This window comes from Protobothrops mucrosquamatus, unplaced genomic scaffold, assembly GCF_001527695.2.
Source record: "Protobothrops mucrosquamatus isolate PMUCROS unplaced genomic scaffold, P.Mucros_1.0 scaffold342, whole genome shotgun sequence".
NCBI lineage: Eukaryota > Metazoa > Chordata > Lepidosauria > Squamata > Viperidae > Protobothrops > Protobothrops mucrosquamatus.
In genome coordinates this window covers 483290-504056 of record NW_015386679.1, presented here as the reverse complement: position 1 = coordinate 504056, position 20767 = coordinate 483290, and the positions used below count along the sequence as shown (strand labels likewise).

Below are 20767 nucleotides of genomic sequence, written 5' to 3'. Positions count from 1 at the left end.
CCTCCTCCTCGGCGGCTGCGAGGCCGTCTCCGTCTCCCTCGCCCGCCCGCCCGCCTTGCCTGCTTCCTCCTCCTCGGCGGCGGCGGCGGCGTCCTCCTCCGCCTCCTCCGGCCAGGCCAGGCGAGGCGCGGCGGCGCTGCTGGCGGCTCCTTCCCTCCCTCCCGGCGGGCGGCAGGGGCGGGCAGGGGCGGCCGCCGGGCGGGGACTGCGGAAGGGCGGGCGGGCGGTGGGAGGATGCCCTCCTTCCTTCCCCTTCTCCCCCCCCCCGCTTCTTCCTCTTCACCCCTCTTCTTCCCGCTTCCGCATTCTTCTTCCTCCACTCCTTTCCCCTTCTTCCTCCCCCTTTTATTACTTCTTCCTCCCTATTTCCTTCTCTTCTTTGACCATTTCCTCTTCTCCGTCTCTTTTCCTCCCATCCATCTTTCTTGCTTCCTTCTTCCTCCCTTCCTCTCTCATCTGCCCCCTTTCCTTCCTTCCCCTTCTCCCACGTTTCCTCTATTCTTCCTCTTCACCCTTCTTCCCGCTTCCGCATTCTTCTTCCTCCACTCCTTTCCCCCTTCTGCCTCTTCCTCCCCCTTTTATTACTTATTCCTCCCTCTTATTTCCTTCTCTTCTTTGACCATTTCCTCTTCTCCGTCTCTTTTCCTCCCATCCATCTTTCTTGTTTCCTTCTTCCTCCCTTCCCTTCTTCCTTCCTCTCATCTGCCCCCCCTTTCCTTCCTTCCTTCCCCTTTTCCCGTTTCCTCCTCTATTCTTCCTCTTCACCCTCTTCTTCCCGCTTCCGCATTCTTCTTCCTCCGCCTCTTCCTCCCCCTTTTATTCTTCCTCCCTTATTTCCTTCTCTTCTTTGACCATTTCCTCTTCTCCGTCTCTTTTCCTCCCATCCATCTTTCTTGTTTCCTTCTTCCTTCCTCTCTCATCTGCCTCCCCTCCTCCTCCTTCTGCTTCCCTTCCTCTTCTCCTTTCTTCCTCCCCCATTATTTCTTCTTCCCTCCTGGAGAGGTCTGATTTTTTTCCCAGGTCCCCCTCTCCGATTTGGGCGGGAGCCATGCTGGCTGGGGAATTCTGGGAGCTGAAGTCCACCAGTCTTAAAGTTGCCACGTGCGGAGAGCCCTGGCCTAAGCAAAGTAGGGGGACATGTTGCTTTGGAGAATCCCATTGTGCAAATTTGGTGCAAAGGAGACGGTGCAGCAAATACACGTAGGAAACCAAATAAACCACAAACGGAGGAGGCCAGAGCCGTCTAAGCCAGGGGTAGGCAACCTTGGCTCTTTCATGACTCGTGGACTTCAACTCCCAGAATTCCTGAGCCAGCAAGAGCCAAGGTTGCCTACCCCTGGTCTAGGCTCTCTCCTGTCCAGGCAAGCCAGGCTAGGTGAGTTTCAACGAAGTTAAAAACTCCGGTCGTTAAAAGACAGCCACCCCTTCAGGCCGAGGCACTTTGCTTCAACTCCACCCTACCTGCCTTTAACGTTTAATTAAAACCAGACATTTGAATTCATAATAAAATGTTTGGCATCGGTTTGTGCTTCAAGATATTCATCGCTGGAAAGTGAGGATGTGAACTTTTTTTTTTTTTTTTTTTCCAAACCATGGGGCCTGTTTTGAATTATCAGGTCTTCAAGGACGGGAGATAATTCACAGGTATATACAGGGTCATTGGTATCAGGAGCAACCTCACCCAAGGTAACTGGGGGGGGGATAATTATACACACCTTTTTCTGGATCTAAACACATTTGGGAGATTGGAGAGAAGGCCATCTAAATACCCTGCAAGAAACCTGCAGTGAAAGAAACATTGGAAACAACTACTCTGAATAAACAGCTAAGTCCTCTATCCATGCAGGATTAAATTAGGGTGTGTTATTTACGGCTTTATGTCAATATTTTCGATTACAAAATTTTCTTTGCAATAACCCCCTTAAAAAGGCATGGAGGGGAAAAAAATAGCAAAAGCAACACAATATTCATCCTCAATAAAGCTGTCAAGTTTGATTTTCCAAGAGTAGGTTTTCTAAACCTTATCTCAAGGCTTACATGCATACATAAAATTATGAAAAAAAAATCTTTTTATTAAACTCCTGTACACAAGCACAAATATATGTACAGCAAGTTCAAAGATGATGATGTTACCAAAACAGAAAGCTGGTGGCATTAAAAAAAATTAAATCCCCTAAATCACTTATAAAACTTTTCAAAAAGGATGGAAAGAACGGTTGATTCGTCCCTGATTATTCCCATCGGATCGCCACCACAACTGGGCCTCCTCAGAAACCAGGGGGAGCATTAAAAAAAACCGAGGTCCTTTCAAAAGCCACGGACAGTAAGTGTATTTAAAGAACTCTCAGCTCCATATGGAAAGCACAGGCCTTGCAGAGACAAAAGCCTCGGTTGGTAGAGAGAGGCTCAAGAATGTATTTGACCCCAAGTTGGCAAAAAATTCGGAGGTATCTATAAAGCAGGATCGGAGAAGATTCACGGATCCTTTGTGTATTTGTGGAAGTATCAGTCCTGGTTCTAAGTCGAAATGGAAGCCCATCCGCCAGACTTTTTCAAAAAAACAAAATTACTTGGTTTTAGGAAGAATGCAACCCCTGCTTTGTCTCTTGCTCTTGATTTGTGCTTTAAGTGCCCAAATCCTTTTTTTTTTTTTCTTTTGGTCCCTGGCCCCAGTCGGGCCGTTAAAGGGAAAGCTTCTTATTCTTCAGCTGGCTCCTGGGGTATTTTTTCAGCACGCTCCTTATTCGGAGGTAAGTCCCAGTGGACTCGGACATGTTGTCGTATTCGAAAGGGGTGATCCCAGCAGCAAACTTGCTCATGTCGGGAACGAGGCTGGGGGTTCCGGAGGGCAGCTCGGAGGCGTTGGGAAGCGCAGGAGCGTCGCTATGATTCACGCAGCCGGTAGGCTCCGAGGAACAGGTCTGGGCTTGGCCTTCAGAGTCTGTGGGAAGGGGTCCTACCTCTGTTGTTAAATCCACCAGTTCAATGGCTGAGGCCTGCTGATGGCCAGGCTGTTCGGCTTGGGGTGTCTGCTCAGGGGGATCCTCGGGCTGAGCTTTGGGGACCTCCAACTGTTTGGGGGCTGCTTCCTCCAGGGGAACGGAGGGCTCCGTCCTGGAAGGCGACGACGTCCCGGAGTTGCCGGCCATGGGAGTCCTGGCGGGGAGGTCTGAGTCGCTGTTGGTGCTCTCCGCCTGCTCGAGGGCCGCCCAAATCAGCCGCTGCTGCTCCTCCAGCTCCTCCAGGGTCAAGGTGTCTTCATCCATGGCCGAGTCCTCCGGCCGCAGGGCAGACGGCGTCAAAGGCGGGGTGTCGCGAGGCAGGGCTGCTGGCACACAAGACAGCGGTTGAGGAGTCAGCCTGGGGGGAGTACCTGGAGGGGTGCCCTGTGGCAGAGGGGGGGGAGTGGCCTTCAGCGGAGACCCCGGAGGCAACGGAGGTTGGAAGAGGAAGCCATCGTAACCGGGAGAGCTATGGGGCATTTCTAGATCTGAAAGGAGGAAAAGAGCACCGTCTTTAATCACTCGCCGGCCTCAAGTCGGAGCTAAAACGGCTGGTGCTTCAAAGGAAGGACGGTGGATTCTACTGGGAGCTCATGGAATCGAAGGAAAAAACAAAACGGGGGGTGAATTTTTAAAATGCTGACGGGTTTTTAAGAGGAAAGTTATACCAGAGTCGATCTCCATGTCAGCTGGCGAGACTTCGGCGCTGGTTCCTTTCTGCCGCTTTGCATGATGGGAGCTGTGGTGAGAGGGAGGCCGTTTGTGCCTGGATTTGAGAGTGGCCTGAGGAGGGTCAGAAACAAAGGAGAGAAAGTAAGAACCCCAGAGGGAGATCTAAATGGATGGATGGATGAATGAATGAATGAACAAAAGTTTTGTTCAAGGCAAATAAGACCAGCGTGCTTAAAAATATTCACCGAATGGTAAGTGGAAAGATAATGAGCAAAAATTTCTTTCTGCTGGGATGGCTGAAGAGGTACCGAGCCGAACATCCTCCATTCCTGTCTCCCAAAAAAAAAAAGAAAGAAAAGAAAAAAAACGATTAGGAAATCAAAGAATAAATGTCCAAGGCTTATATACACACGGCAAAGCTTTGCTGTGTATCTTTAAGTAAAATAACTGAAAGTTTTCTACCCAAAAACGTTGTAAATTGTGACCCTGAAAGGCTGGGACCCTGCCAAAGGCGTAAATGTGGGCTGGCACGACACCCTGTAGGTGGAGGGGCAGGATAACACCAGCAAAAGGAAACAGGCACTTACATCTGTGACTCCACTTGGAGTGGACATGTTAAAACCTGGGTAGGTGATCAACTTGGAGGTATCGTAAGTGACACATGGATTCTGCTGGTGGAATTCCTCCTCTGTCTCACTGCTGGGCGACGCTGTAAAAAAGCAACATCAGTCCTTGAAGATATTACTGGCAAAACGCATCATCCCGCTGCTCTCTTGCTCCTGGCCGTTTGGACGCTAAACGTCGGGATGCGTGAACACCTTTAATTAATTGAACAAGGCCTAACAGGAGCTGCAAGGAACACTCTCCCCATCTCTGTCTTGGCCAGCTAATTAGTCCCTGGTTGAAACTAGGCTGAGAAAACTCAGGGTGTCCAATCAACATGTCACGCCAAGCAACAGTCTACCGCAGCATACTATTCCGCCAGAGCAGGGGGTTGGACTAGAAGACCTCCAAGGTCCCTTCCAACTCTGTTATTCTAAACAACGGTCTAGGCAAGATGTTGGGCCGACTCCCCAAATGCCGGCTTGTACAAGTAAACAGAGAGTCTTCACCCCTTTTCTTTACCTTTTCCGTCGTAGAGCGTTAAGCCCGATTTCTCCATTTCTGCCTCTTTGAGCCAACCTGGCGGATAACCCAGTTGCCGCATGCGGTAGATGAAGGGGGGAAGCGTCTTCTCAGTGACACCGAGGGCATCCTGGAGTTCCTCGCTGCAGGGGGTGGGGTTGGGGGGTGGGAAAGAAGGAGGTCCGGTTAAAAACACAACGAAATCAAGCCGCAGTTTTGGCAACTTGGTTCCAGACTGCCAATTGAGAAAAGGCAAGGATCACGGCGGTTAGAGTTAGGTCAAGAAAGTGCTGGGCCTGCTATTCTGTAATCCTGTCCCTTTTTTTGTGGATTTGCAATTTGCCACCCTCAAAAGCTGCCTTTCCCTGAGCGTCGATTAGTAGAGCTTTGTAAATTCTGGCTTTCTGACCGGAAAGGTTTTACTCTGAAGTTCCCCAATGTATCGGTGAGTCCAAAGTAAAGGGCTGGTAGCCCCGCTCATCGTGGGTGGATTTTGGGAAGGCAGACTTTCAACTTGCACTCTTTTTATAGAATTATTTGCCATTCCAGTTGCTACTTAGGAAGACAAATAACTGACCTGGGAGAAAAAGTACAGGTAATCCTCGTTTCACAACAGTTCACTTAGTGACCGTTCTAAGTTACGATGGCACTGAAAAAAAGGGGCTTGTGACTATTTTTCACACTTGTGGCAAGGGAAATTTTGGGCCCAACTGTGGCCGCAAGTAAGTACCTGATTATTCCTGGTTTGAAGTGTCCAAACCGTTCTTCCACCTCATCTACGTGATATCTCTGCTGGAAATTTGAGCTGCCCGTTTCCACGCAGGCCTCCATGAACTCTTTCCTTTTTTCGTTTACGCGGGCAGAGTTTCGTGGCTAAAATGAAAATTAAGAGGGGAAAACAAAGACCGTCAGAACGATACCAAACGTGACAACCACCGATAAGGCTAAGCAAAGCACGGACTGAAATGGGTCTTTACCTGAGGGCAATCTTTCATCTGGTGATCTTCGGAACCGCAGTTGAAACAGTGAGATTTGGGCCTGCTTTATTAAAAACACACATACACAGTCACACACTTAGAGCTATTGACATTCTCATTGATCTTTTTTTTTTAAAAAAACCAAAACTCTAATTTTCTTGGTGCGTCGTTAGCTGCAGCAGCACAAAAGGAGCAAATCAGCTAATGCACAATTACAATTTTAAAGGTGGAAAAAGTCACACCAGCGTGGCGATGAAATGGTACTGGATATATGAACGACCAAACAAAATTTGATGTCAGATGAATAAATGATAGCAAGACACTGGATGCCAGTACAAATTCTAAGCAGACCGCGAGGCAGGCAGACAAGGAACTGGGTGGCTCTTAAGCGTTGCACCGCAACTCTTAGCAATCTCTGCCAACATGGACAATGAGAAGGGAAGAAGACCACACCGCTTTTGCATTGCTGCCAAGAAATATTCACAGCCGTGTTTTTTTCAACAAGTCTTTCCAGTAAACCAAAGAAAAACAAGCATTTTATCAGAGCTTTGAGCTGGGAGATAGAACCTATAACTGAGATTAAAAAAGTGATTCTATAGGCCAAATTTCCAAGATTCTGATTCTCTTGAAAGAGGCAGGTGGCCATCAAAACTCCCGTTTGTATACCTCTGTGGAGATTTGAGGATACAAATATTATCCACGCCTTTAAAGTCCAACTGAAAAATTAACATTGCGAAGTAAACTGTGCTTTTACTTCCCTCCCTAATCATATCTACTACTAACCTATCACAAGGCATGCTTTATTAAAATAAAACCAGAAACATTTGTAGATGTAAAGAAATACAAACCTTTTAGACTTTACTTGTATCTCTTGTCCATCTAGACAAAGAATCTGCGTGAAAACTTGCTGGTATCTTAAGAATTCAATAAGGAATTGCCATCGTATCAAGCAAAATGCAATCGTAGTGTTTGTACGCCTGTCTAGATAATATTAGCCACCACCCAAGGGGCACAAACTGCTTTTCAGAACAGGGCATGATCAGAATTATTATCAGCCTGCCACTCTGAAGATTGGATGTTTTCTTTTTCTGCAAAGTTTGTCTGATTAATGGAATCATCAATGGATGGAAACTAATCAAGGAGAAAAGCAACCTAGAACCAAGGAGAAATTTCCTGACAGCGAGAACAATTAATCAGTGGAAGGGCTTGCCTCCAGAAGTTGTGGGTGCTCCATCACTGGAGGTTTTTAAGAAGAGACTGGACGATCATTTATATGAAATAGTCTAGAGTCTCTTGCTGGAGCAGGGGGTTGGGCTAGAACACCTCCAAGGTCCCTTCCATCCTGTTTATGCCCGTCCCCTGCCTTTCCAGAAATGCAACGTTAAGGTGTGACAGCAGTTTAAATCAAGAGCAGGAAATGCACCCTGTGGAAATGTTTTATTGAAACAAATGACGAAAGACTTAGGGCACTAAGATGCTGAAAATATATAAGTGGAAACCAATCTGTTTTAGACTTATTGCATTAACAGGAACTGAAAATATGTAAGTGGAACCCAATTTGTTTTAGACTTATTGCGTTAACAGGAAAAGGGAACGACAGTTAACTAAATAGGATACTTGGGTATTTCCCATCCATCTGTGAGCTGAGGATTTTCATTTAATATAGGCTGCCCCAGTTTATCAAGACAAAAATTGGTAAAATAGAGAACACTTCCTACAACCTGCAGAAAGAGTCAAAAAGTGTCAGTATTTTAATCAGACTAAAATATCACACTAAAAATGTACTTAAATATTTCACAAATATTAAGTCCTGATATAATTAAGTACATTAAATAAATGGCATGAGAATATGAAGATTCACAAGTGGTAGTTATACGTTCAACCAATTAATGAAAAAACAAAGTTACAGGACTAAGAACAATAAAAAATAAAATTGTTTTTATCAGTTACCAATCATTTCCTAATGCCATAAACTGGAAAAACTCAAACCACTCATAACACAAAAACGAAAAGGAACTTACACTAAAAGCCTCTTTGACTTTTTTGGACAGATTTGAGCTTGTTACTTTATGATCTTCTTCCAGGACAAAACTAGAAGGCTAACAAAATGAAAATCAAGTTTACAAAGTTAAATCAGTGTTCTTCAATCAAGTTCATCATCATCATCATCATCATCATCATCATCATCATCATCATCATCATCATCATCATCACAGTGAGGGGTTTGTGACGGACCATCCCATGAACAGAAATGGGTGATCTCTAAGGCAGCAATACAAGTTATCTTTCATCACACGATGAAAAGAACTTTATAAAAGAATACACCCATCCAGAGATAAATACCTGCGGTTTAACATTGAAGCAGGCCTTGTCCAATTCACTCCTCTGTTGCTCCTCGTATCTCTGAATTAAATTGGATACAAACTCTTCTATTTCTTGATGATATTGCCTATATAACAGATTATCAGAATACAGAATGGATCAATTGCTATCTTTAGTCTTTTAAAGCCAAAAGGACAAGACTAAGGATTTCTGATATAGTATTTATAATGAACGCTGTAGTTTTTGTTCTGCAAACTTCTCTCCTACAAAAGAACGGGTGGATTGAAGTCTCATCGAGAAAGATATACAGATAGTTTTAATTTTTTTGATAGATTTCTGCTAGCATTGAATAAATTCAGATTTGTTTCCATACTGCATATAGAAACAAATCTCAATCATTTAAAATCTTGGATACACAGAAACTATTTTTTAATGTCTTTTCTCCTTTATTGCAAAGACTTGCTACAAAATCTCTTCCATTTTTTTTTCTTAAAAAATGAAAAATCACGACTCTATCAAACATGGGGCAGCTGCTAATGAAAAATCTCTCTTAGCAGGGATCCAGCACACTTGTAAATCTAGACCCACAAGTCTTCTAGCCTAAGATGCATACAATAGCCATCCATTCTGAAAATGAACTCAGCCAACACAAGAAAGATACTCACTTTGAAACAGTATTATTCATGAACAAGATCTGTAACAAAGGCCCATCAAGTTTATAGTCATCCACTGTTAGTCCACTAAAAAGGAAACCATAAAGCTAATTTTACAATATGAAAGTCGTTTCCTGACCCTTAATGACTTTAATGTCAATTCATCAGATTTACAAGTCTTTCATTTTCTATTTTACCTTCTGTTATTTTTATCCTAAGAAGATAATTTTGAGGGCTCCGAGAGACGTCAGATCTGGTTTCCTGCCTGGATCTCTCATATAAATAACTTTGCAATGTATTTCATAGCTAGGGAGCCAGAAACCCTTGACAAACGATTACAAATCTACCTGAAGACCCTCTGCTTGGCCAAAACATTGCGAATAATTGAGAGGCTGCAACCTACCTTGGTCGAGTCAGGATGTTCAGTTTTCTTTTGAGTTCCTGATGTGAAAATGATTAAGGAATTTCAAGGCAAGATAACAGGGAGTGAAACCAGGGGAATCCCTGCAGCCTCCTCTCTCCAGGCCTCCTTAATTATTATTTTTCCCCATCTTTTTTTTACATACAACTCAAGGCAGAGAAAACACCTAATTCCTCCTGGCCTTTGAAAAGAATTTGAAGACCTGGCTCTGCTACTCACCCTGGGCTTGCGGAGGAGCACACAATCTTGCGTTAGTTTATTATTATCTCACTATTATTAGTTTATAAATTGGCCCATTGAAGGCTCTTCCCTCCATCTATCTATCTTTAAATTATTCCATCCTTGTTTCAACTGCCTCCTATGTTTATAGGCCTTTTACCCAGATATAATATGTATACATGGCTAAGTTTTTAAATGTAAACCACCCAGAGATGGTCTGGGAGTGAGATAGACTGACAAACCAATCCCCCTGCCTACTTCCCCCCCCCACAACAACCCTGTGAGTAGGTCGGGCTGAGAGAGAGGAGAGGCCCAAAGTCCCTCAACCGGCTTTCATTAGTGGTCCTTGACTTACAACCATTCATGTAGTGACGGTTTGAAGCTACAACACTGAAAAAAGTAACTTCTTATGACCCTTTTTCACACTTATGACCGTTGCAGCATCTCCGTGGTGACATGATCAAAATTTGGACGCTTGGCAACTGACTCATACTTATGACGGTCACAGCATCCCGGGGTGTGTGCCACATGATCCCCTGTTGCGATCTTCTGACCAGCCAAGTCAATGGGGGAGCCAGATTCGCTTAATAACCGGGTTACTAACCACTCCGGTGATTCCCTGAACTAGCAAGAAAGTAAAACGGGGCAAAATTCACTTAGCAAATATCTCGCTTAGCAACTTAAACGTTGGGGCTCCATTGTGGTCGTAAACCGAGGACTACCTGGACTTAATCCGGATTTGGGGAAGGAATCCCACCGCCCCCCCACACACACACACACACAGCGAGGCCCCCCGCTCCCCGAGGACGGCCGCTCCCCGCCCGGCCTGCCAGGCGCTCCCAGCGGGGCGGAGGCGGCCTTTCCGCTCGCTGTAGGATATTCTCCGCCCGCAGCTGCCTAACGGTCTCCTCCGAGTCTCTCAGCCGCTCGCGGAGCTCCGCCGCCTCTTCCGCCGGGCCTGGCCCCGCGCTGGGCGCCTCTTCATCGTCCTCCAGCTGCTGGAAAAGCTCGCGGTCGCCGAAGTCCACCTCGGCCGCCATCTTGGCGAGGCGAGGCTCGAAGGACGAGGGAGAGGAGGAGGCGAAGGCCGCTGCCGCCGCCGCCGGGAGGCCGTAGAAGGCGTTCAGGACCCGGCGCCGCCGTTCAAGCCAGGTTCGGGCTTCAGCCGAGGCCTTTTCCGCCTCTCAGCGCTGGAAGACTACGGCGCCCGGCATGCAACGGGGCGACGGTTAAGCTGACTGCCCATTGGCTCGCTCGAAAAGGGAGCTTGAGGTTGCCGGGAGTTGTAGTTGGGACTAAGCCGCGGTGCATTTCGGGAGCGGAGTATTTCCGCTGCGAGGTTGGGAATTGCTGTGGCTGCTTGGTGTTTGTTCCAGCCCAGGATGATGGGACACGGTGCCAGTAATTAAGATGAATCGTTGCCTATCAGGAAAGGCATGCAAAAATATCCAAAAACGTATTTAAGAACAGACCATACATGTTATATTTTTAATGCTTTAATTGGAATATTATCAGCACCTGCTACTCTGATATAAAACTGCCTCTGCAGATACCATCAATCAAAGCACCCACTTCCTGGTTTGTTTTGTGCCCCCAATTCCAAATAAAGCTTTAACTCTGAACACTTGTGATCCTCAAATAGATTTGAATTTAAACCGTCCACCATCCCTATTCTCCACCTGCCTCGGTTGGGTGTGGGGAGATAAATATGGAGGATTAATATAATGGATGATGTGCAATACACAAATTAACGGTGGGGGCTCAGAGCTACAGTCGGAGGCATCGGCGATGCCAGTATCAAATTTTGGTTTTCTTTAAGAAACAGTTTTCTCACATCTGAGGTCCTTTCCTCTGCAACAGCGATTTCCATCTCTCATCTTACATTTATAATTTCTATGGGAGAAGTTTACATTTCACTTTTTACATTCTGTTAAATACTTCCTAATCGGCCAATGGCTATTAAAACATAGTATCTTTGAGGGGTTTGTCTCTACAGTATTCAATTAGTCCTTTCACAGAACAAAACTACTTAAAAGCAGGGACTACGGGGGAAACAACTGTTGGGTAAGAAAGATGAGCATAATCTATTAAGATGTAATATTTTGATATAGCTAACAAATACGTAACACGCTAAAACCTGCAGTATTCTTTATCCTCTAGCAACTTTAATCCTATCCTCTTCTGCATCGGGATGAGCATTTTTCTAAAAAATATATTCCTTGAAATTAAGCTTGAAATAATTTATCTACTAAACTTAAGTACAGTATTACTTGAGAAAAAAAAGTTTTATTAACCAGGTTGTTGCACTGCATTTACGTACCCATTGGCCCGATCTGCTAGTTTTTAACACCAATACAATGTGTTTCATGTTCCAAGAGTTGAAAATAACTGTACAAGTTTAAAGTACAAAAAGTACACAAGAGACGGTGGACACAAAATATCCATGTGGTGAGTTCACCCTCGGCTGTTCTGTTTGAAAACCACAGAAGTAGAAGCGTCCTTCTAGAGCTCTGCCGTGTATAATGGAAGTGAGTATAACCTGATTACAACATGGAACACCAGTTATCACTGATCTGGTATTTACAAAAAATTTGTAATGTCAATAAATTAAAGTCAATGTTAACACCCATGCAAGCTAGGATGCCAGCTTTCGGTGAACGTGGAGCCAACATCTCAACAAGAATCTCGGTCAGAGGAGTCTCAAGCTGTCCAAAGGCGTTTCCTCAAACGGCATCCATTCCTCGCATCGAAGACGTAAAGCCCAATCCCATTCCTCTTTGGGTGTGTGTTTGTGACCTGGCCATTTCGTACTGTGCGTCCAGATTGCGGAAGACTTCTTCTTGCTGTTTCAAAGTCTTATAACTCTCCTCGTCCACCGAGCTGCTAGCCCCAGCTTCCTCCTCACTCTAGGAGAAACAGAAAAAAAGCCATCAACCACCAAAGGGTCACCAAACTCAACTCTTCAGCTCTGATACATCCACAGCAGCACACAGTGAAGATTCAGACCCAAAGCTTTGCTAGAAGTCTCCACTAAGGTTCCCATAATTTTCACCGGTTACCAAGTAGTGGAGCATAAGCAGTCTTTCCCCACCTGAGCGTCTCCAGATCTGCTCTGAAAAGTTGGTGGGATATAGGAGGAAATCAGATGCCCAGGAGATCATTTTAATCCCAATCTGTATTTCCCAGTGTCTGAGCTTATCTCTTAACTCATCCAGCTACTCAAGAATCTGACTTCACTCCATGTGCCGCTCTGAAGTTTTGTTTCATAGCCTGTAGGCCTTCTGAGAGCACACAGATCTCTTCACGCTGATCATTCTGGGGTAAAGGCAAAGCCAATTTTAGAAACACCTACCTTAATGCCCATCAACTTTCTAAACTTGACATTTTGGTCCTTGTTTCCGAAATTCAGTTTCTCCCAGATTTCCGCAGACTGTGATTTATCCTATAAAAACAGAAAGTAGTGAGTTTTTATAGGTTACATAGAGAAGTGTGTTCGTACTATAAAAGAAAAATCAACGTGTGGCCACTGGCAAAAGATTTCTCGTGTACAAAGGTAATTTTCTCCTTTTCACCGTTCCTCTAACCCATTCACAACCCCCCGTGGTCCCCCCCTCAAACATTCAGTACGAGGACTCGCTTAGCACCTAGTTCCTGTATCAGCTTGGCCCTGCGAATGAGCCCTTCAAAGCTATTTCCAACTTAGAATTTCAAAAGCTCCAAAGGGTCACGAGCTGCACAGCCAGGGGTAGGCCCTGATCTGCCTCCGAAAACATCCCCGTGCAGACTCCCCACAGGCAACCAACGGAAGACAATTACCCCTTCTTTCTTGCCCTGCCAAAGCATTTTCCTCTTCTTTTCCTGCTCGGCGAACTTCATGGGGTTCACTGCTGCTGGGTTATAGTAGCTGGGAACGGCTATTCCCGTCTCGGCCAGAGCCTTGGCTTGCAGGGCTGCCATCTGAGCTGCCATGGCTATTTGGGGAGTGACCTGCGTCCCGGAGGCCAGGAGAGCTGCGACGTTGATGACTGACCCGCCGGTGGCAGCTGCCGCTGAAACCGACAAAACAGGAATTCTTCAAAAGGCACCAGCTGTCTAATACCCCAGCTTTACAAGCCATAGACATTGTACAAACTCTTTTGCAGACGATCTTTACCAGCTTTTGTCCAAATACATAACATCCTACTTTCCTGGTCTATGTATTTTTAAAAATGGTAGAAGAGTAGAAAGTCTCTAGAGATATAGATCAAAACAAAATAAAGCGGTGAAGCGTTATTATCTCTATTTATTTGAAAGGGAAGTTCAATTACCGGCAACAATTTCCTGTTGCTTCTGCTTTTCAACCAGTTCTTTTTCTCTCTGTTCTTGCAATTTTTTTGCTCTTTCCAACCTAAGAATAACAATGCAGAAAAGGTGTCAAAAGGCGTTTTTCTCATTTCTGTTCCTTTAGAAACAAAACAGCAAAGACAAGCTGAAAAAGCTGCACACAAGTCTAGTACTTTTCTCTGTTGCTGCATCTTAATTCGATTTCGAGAGATAACTTTTGATGGCAAAGACAAAGGGGCTGAAGTACTCCCCCACTTCCAGGTTCATAGAGATTATGAATGGAGAAGGAGGGGGAATCATGAAAACCATCTAAGAAAGAAATCAAATAAACCTACAATCAAAATAGGTGAAAATTTGGGAGGAGAGTCTCTTACCGTCTAGCCAAGGCTTCCTGAGCATCCATCGCCGTGTTTCGCCCCCTGAAAGGTGGGGGGCTGGGTGTTCGGCTGGGAGTTCGGCTGAACTTTCGTGGTTTTTCAGGTCTCTTCTTTCTCTCCCTGTTCAGAAGCAGAGTTCCATTTTTCTTGTCTTCAGAAATACTTATCAGATCACAAATGAACCTGAACGGCACATTCTCCCGTTCGCTGTCACTCTCTCCACATTTGCCCTTTTAGGGCTGAATAAGAAGCGTCAACCTACCTGCTCCGGCTCCTGGTTCGGCTTCTGCTGCGACTTCTATGCCTGTGTTTGGATCTGGATCGAGATCTGGATCTCAGGCGCCGCTTTTTATCCCGACTGCGGGAGCGGGACTTTTTTCTATCTCGGCTTCGACTACGGTGTCGCCTGGAATCACATCCAAACCCCTATTAACCTTTCCAAGCCTGACTATCCCGTTTAATCACAAGCAAAGAAAAGTATTATCTGCATTGTGTTCTGTTTGCGTATATATTTTTTAAAAAAGATTGTATTATTTAACAGATAGCCCCCTGGAATGAGTGCAAAAACACTAGTCAGCATTGCCTTTCTACAGAGAAATCAGTGGCAAAAGGACTTGGCGTAACTATTGTAAGAAAAAAAATCCAAGATATCCCCAATGTAGTTAAGTATAAAAATTTGGATCTGGGTTGAGGAAACAACTACGGCTGGTCCTCAACGTACGACCACAATTGAGCCCAACATTTCTGTTGTTAAGTGAGCTTTGCCCCATTTTATGACTTTTTTTGCCACGTTAAGTGAATCCCTGCAGTTGTTAGGTTAGCAACATAGTTGTTAAGTGAACATGGTTTCCCTATTGACTTTGCTTGTCAGAAGGTCGCATTCCCATTCTTTTGGAGAGCGGGCTCAACAATCTCCCGGAGCCTCTGCAAACCGACAACATGGGGAAACTACGAGCCCACCTTTCCCGAGATCGAGACCGTGAGTGGCTACGTCCTCTGGAGGACTTCCTCTCCTTGCGCTTGTGCCGCTCCTCGCCATTCTCCGAAGAGTTCAGGCTCTCTCTCCCTTTATCTGAAGGGTGCTCTTTGTCGTTGTGGTCCTCAGGCCTGTGCTTCTTGGAGGACTTCTCCTTGGACCCATGTCTTCGTGCCTGTTTTAAGAAGAAGTTGGTTCTTTCAGGAAAATAGTGCAACAAAAAGAGTTAGTATGGGCATTAGAAGATCAAGAATGATACGTTGTGATGATGCAACATTAGTAACCTTAGGAGCGTGGCCCCAGTCAACTGAGATGCCTTTAACACCACCAGAGATGACACTACCGCTCCCCCCCACCGCTACCTGACTTAAACCTTGCTCCACAAGATGTTAAAACATCTCCTGCCACAGCCGGTTTTACATCACGAGACAGAAGAGCTGCTCTGAGTGTTTGAGGGGCCTCGTCCACAAAAGGAACCCCAGAGAAATCTTTAAAAAGCTCGCCCAGCAACGTGGCAGGAGATTTATGGGCCATCTTTCTGAGGTTTGGTGGTACAATGGACCCCCAGCCTAAAACCTTGTCTGTCGGGTAACCAGCATTCAAGCCAGATCGTGTTCTGAATTTGCAACAATCTGGGCTTTTTCTGTAGTAAGACACTTTACCAGTGTTTGCTTCTCTAAAATTTGGGTAAAGATTCTCTGCAACTTTCCTTTTCTGTACTTTTACTACACAGATACATTTTTCTCTATGAATTGTATTGGAAGCGATACTCGGAAGCAATTGCACAGGTAATCCTTAACATTTTCATGTAATTCTTTATGCCTTCCAGGTCCTAGTAACCTCACTTAAAACCAGTATTGCATATATATAATTCAACCATTCATTCATTACACCAATGTTAAGCCACCACAATTACTAGTATTTTAACTTTTATGGCTAAATTTTTAATATGAACCTATTGGGGCGCCCACTGAAGATTAAAAAAAGGGGAGTGTAAAGTGTACTTGCTGCATATCACAAATGGAAAAAGCTCACAAAGGTGAAATAAACCCAACTGCCAAGATAGAGGTATTTTATGGACGGTGCTGCTTTTCCAATATGTGTGATGTCCATATTATTTCTGTCCTAGAATTACTAGGAATAACCCTTTACTTAATTAGCCTTTAAGCATTACAGATTAGGACAATTACCTAAAAATATTGGTAAATATTGGTAAAAAATATTCTATTTTTCAATAGAAAAATCAAATTCTAACAGCAGTTATTCCCCTGGAATTTAAAATAAGAAACAGTACAGTTCTTAACTAGTTTGAATGATTTCTACATTATGAAGGAAATACTTCTTTGAAAACATAATGGAATAGTCTTTAAACATATAGCATGTACTTTAAAAACACCATTATATCCAATAACTGATTTAAATTTCTTTGAAAGCGAAATATGAGTTTGAATGACTAATAGTTACCTTATCGTGAAGTAGGCTTATAATTTTGCTATCTGAGTCTGGAGCGTCTTCAGTTCAGTCTCTTCGCGCATTAGCACGCTGAGTATGATTTATTATAGAAATGTTATCATGTGATCTAAACAATATAGTCAATTTCACAAATACTCTCCTACTTTTTTTTTTAAAACAGAGCTTCCATTGCAAAGGGGGGGAAAAGCCTCTGGTCTCACATAAAGAAATTTCATCTAAAGCTCTTGTCTAGCAGAATTTTCTAGCTACTGCTGATGCTCCTGAACTGAAACCACCTCTGCACCAGAGGCCGGGGGGTTCCCTCAGCAATACTTCCACAATGGCTTCCTCATCTCAGTCCCCTCGCTTTGGCTTCAAAACCATTTTCATCTCTTGACTCCTGTTGTACAGGCAAACCCCACCACAGGAAAACTCCAACTATGTCCTCACCCAAAGGGTGACAAAAAGTTCAGGGTCGAGGTGGAATGAGATGGGCAAAGAATTTTGCAAGTGCTTAGCTGAACTCTGAGGAATGGAAGCTCTGTAGGAATCAACTATATTAAAAATTTTATCATGGTATTTTCCACAGTAAATCTCCACATGAATTTTTTTGGTCAATTATTACCTTTTTGTTATAAGGGTGGCTTCATTCATGCTTCTCACTCCAAGCACTTTCTGAATTTACTTTTTTTTTTTTTTTGGTACTTACCATTTAGACAATTATATCTTAAGATTTATACATGCTATGACATACTTGTAAATATGTCCTGCACAAATACCCAAGCACTACAAAGTATTAATTACCTCTTTGCTTCTGCTGCGACTTCTGTATTTTTTCCCGTCATTATCTAAAGAAGAAAGCATCTATTAGTAATCCAACATAGTTTTTAAAAAATCATCTACATAAGCTCCAATCCCAATGATATTGTTTAAGCTATTGATTTAAAATAGTTGGAAAACTTAATATTCCCAACCCCCTTCCCTGATACAAGGCTCAACATAATTCTGAGGTCTGAACTATTTAATCAATTCACCACTCTACCTTGAATATAGAATGCTATCACTTATGCCTTCCGTTCCAAAAAGTTACATTTCGAATAGAAATATTTATTTTAAAGTTACACAGATTGTAACAAATTACTATCTTAATTAAGACAACCATTAAACTACAAGGGTATTCACTAGCAAAATGTAATAATGGAAACAGCGAGAGACTTTCATACCGGATTTTCGTTTTCTTTCTCTTGATCGGGAACGTGACCTTGAATAATGGTGTTTTGACGTTCTAGGTGAACTGGATGCATCTGATCGTTCCTTCTTCTTTTCTCTCTCGGGAGAGAATTTCTCTGGGGGATTTGCCTCTCGCTCAGAATCACTAGCCTAATTTAAAATGAAATAACTTTTAATATTTGCAGTATAGTGACTGTCTACTACTCTTCCGATATCCAGAGTAGAACACTACCTCAAGTTCTTTAAATTACTCAATCTACAGCACATATTATGTTAACTATGATATACACTTAATATGTCTGACTTCCTTTACACTAGAGTACACATTTTAATAGCTTCCTCTAGAAACTAAATTACCCTCCTCGCTTGACTATTACAGCAAATCTGAATAACACAATTTTGTCATTAAATAATTTCTTATCAGGCTGAATAACTAGACAGGTGTGAAAAACTAGATAGAAAAAATGTCAAGGATTTTATGATTGCAGTGCTCTACTTGGGATGAATACCTGTTTATATTTTAGGAATATTCCAAACAAATTAAACCCCAGCTGAGAGCATAGCAGAACTGGAGCTGTACAACCCCAAGGGCTTTAAAACCAGGTCACAAACAACATTTAACATTGGCAACTAATAATAGCATTAAATGCCATTGTTACAATGGCATTATCAACCAATCAATAAAAATATAAAAGGCCTTGATGCTAAATAAATGCTAAGGAGCTGTAAGCCCCTAAATATTTAGCTTTATGCAACATTTATTTTTGTGTGTTTATTCCAAAGTCTTTGATGTCCAAGTTAAAAACTGAAGCTACTAAAAAATACCTTAAAACAATTAACTCAGCTTTACACTCAGCATCTTCCTCTTCAAGCTGTATACAGACATATATATGTATGTGAGTCAATGTAAATGTGAAAGATTCACACATGCCCAGCCTACCAGCTTCTTTTCTTAGGGTTATATTTGCAAAAGAGCAGCAAATGGGCCTGGTCTTCTCTCCCCATCCCATAAGCCCTAGACAGCTCCCAAGCCTTTGTACCAATAGACACACACATCCTGTTCCTTTAGGGTACACCCTCTAATAAAATTTGCTTTAAAAAAGGCTTCAGATCCATACATAAATTGGGGCTGTATACAGGTACATCTATATACGTGTATACACACATATAAATAGGAAATATATACATACACAAGACACACAAACACACACACGGAGGCTCTGCCCGCTTTAACTCTACAAAAAGCCCTTCCCCACCATCACCACCTACACGTGTATGAGACGTGTCAGCCCAACGTAGGGATACAGACACTCGCTTCTCCCCACGAAGGTGCCAGGAGAGAAGCTTCGAGAAGCCGCGCTATGGGGGGGGGTACCGCCTCCCTCCTCCTCCTCCTCCTCCCCCCCTCCCGGAGGCCCATCATGGCGGCCGGGCGCCATCTTGTCTGGCGCCTTCCACCCGAGGCGGCTCCGCCCGCCGCTGGGCCTCGCCCTCCGCCCGCCCGGGAAGCCGTCGGGAGCCTCACCGCCATGCCGGGGTGCAGGGGAAGGGAAGCGGGCGCCCAGCGGGACCTGCGGCTTCTCCGCGGCTCCGGCCCCTCAGCGAGCGACGCGCGTCGCCTCCGCAACTGACTGGGCGATCAGCCCTCTCTGCTCGGCCCCGCCCCCTGCCTGGGAGATGCCCGGATGGGAGCGGCGGGAGGCAGAAGAGCGGGCGCTGCGCCTGCGCGGACGCCGCGGCGGGCGAGGCAGCATAGAGCTATATCTTGTAGAGTGGGGCGGCTGCTGTTTCTTCCCCTTCTTTGGCTGTTTTTTAAGGCTCTCCTGCTGGGGCGATACACCTGCCCCAAAGACCAACGCGGCGGGCTCTGAATATGGAGTTGTAACCTTTAAACAAAAATATGATGTGATCCCTCTTTTCCCATTTTTCTTCAATAAAGAGAAGAGCAGCCTCTCTGATACCTTGGGCTAATTTTCTGGATGCGCCCAATCCTCCTCAGTTTTGCCCTTGCATGCATTGGGAGCTGAATGACCAGGAGAAAGCCTCGAAAAGCCACCCAAACGTCCCTTCCATAAGGGAACGAGAATCACAATGGACGGGACACCTCTACACTTTTCCTATCTCCCCGGCTTGGGCCGCCGTTCTCTTGAGGAAGATTGGCCCTTGCGGAGCGCCGTAGCCGGCTAGGCTCCGCCCCCGAACAGCTGGGAAAACTCCCGCCAAAGAAAAAGTTGCGCTCGAACTTCGGCGGTTCGGTCGCCGCGCGGTTGCTTCGCCTCCTTCCCAGCCGGGATCGGCGTCAGTCGGTAAGGGGCGGCCCGCCGATGGGAGTTCACCCGGGGAAGCTTTAGTTTGGGATGTGCATGCAGGTTTTGCTTCTTAGCTTCTCTTAGAATAGAGACTAGAATAGAAGAACAACTTTATTGTCACTTTAAATGTACATTACTACATTAAAATGAGATCTCGTTGCATACAGCTGTCAAAGGGTAACCACGTAAATATAAATATAATACATATACACACATGATGCAGAGACACAACACAGTCTAGTTACAACGATCTAGTTGCTTTGATCTAAAAAAAGTCATCAAAAAGCTTAAACAGACTTTTAAGGTCAAGGAGATGCAATCCAGAAAAATGACATTATTACCACTGGGCGTTTGTGCGGGTGCTTATTGGTGGGTTAAAGGGGAAGATATTTTTAGAGACACTGAGTGAAAAATACTGATTCTGCTGTTAAAAGTACACACACCTTGTTTGAAGCGAGATGAGATTTAGAAATTCAGGCAGGCTGGTTGTAAAAAACAAAAAATCCTAACTTTCTTGCCTTGAGGAAAGGTTCTGCCGATAGATAAATCCGTGACGTTGCAAACTCACGAATGAAAGCGACCCAGGATAATGTTGAAGGATCCAATCTGGGTCGGTCACCTGGTCCCGGTGATCGACCCAGATTGGATCCTGCAACATTGCCAACTCAGATCACCATTTAAAGGCTTCCTTTGCTTTAATGCACATTAT

The 20767-nt window shown here is 44.5% G+C and overlaps 2 protein-coding genes across 2 annotated transcripts; both read right to left on the bottom strand.

The window, feature by feature from the left end:
- Positions 1–1851: 1851 nt before the first annotated feature.
- Positions 1852–9175, bottom strand: ZCCHC8 (zinc finger CCHC-type containing 8). Its single transcript, XM_015815411.2, has 13 exons — positions 9155–9175; positions 8764–8838; positions 8120–8225; positions 7798–7875; positions 7394–7497; positions 6625–6690; positions 5777–5840; positions 5530–5672; positions 4800–4942; positions 4262–4383; positions 3920–4003; positions 3671–3785; positions 1852–3490 (listed from the first exon to the last, which is right to left on the bottom strand). The coding sequence occupies exons 2-13, from the start codon at positions 8781–8783 to the stop codon at positions 2682–2684; spliced, it is 1854 nt and encodes a 617-aa protein (XP_015670897.1). The 5' UTR covers positions 8784–8838; positions 9155–9175; the 3' UTR covers positions 1852–2681.
- Positions 9176–11650: 2475 nt separating this feature from the next.
- On the bottom strand, positions 11651–19393 carry RSRC2 (arginine and serine rich coiled-coil 2). The gene is made up of 10 exons (XM_015815410.1): positions 19275–19393; positions 17743–17899; positions 17324–17367; positions 15052–15242; positions 14354–14497; positions 14089–14211; positions 13699–13778; positions 13208–13440; positions 12744–12833; positions 11651–12297 (listed from the first exon to the last, which is right to left on the bottom strand). The coding sequence occupies exons 1-10, from the start codon at positions 19278–19280 to the stop codon at positions 12115–12117; spliced, it is 1251 nt and encodes a 416-aa protein (XP_015670896.1). The 5' UTR covers positions 19281–19393; the 3' UTR covers positions 11651–12114.
- Positions 19394–20767: the final 1374 nt, after the last annotated feature.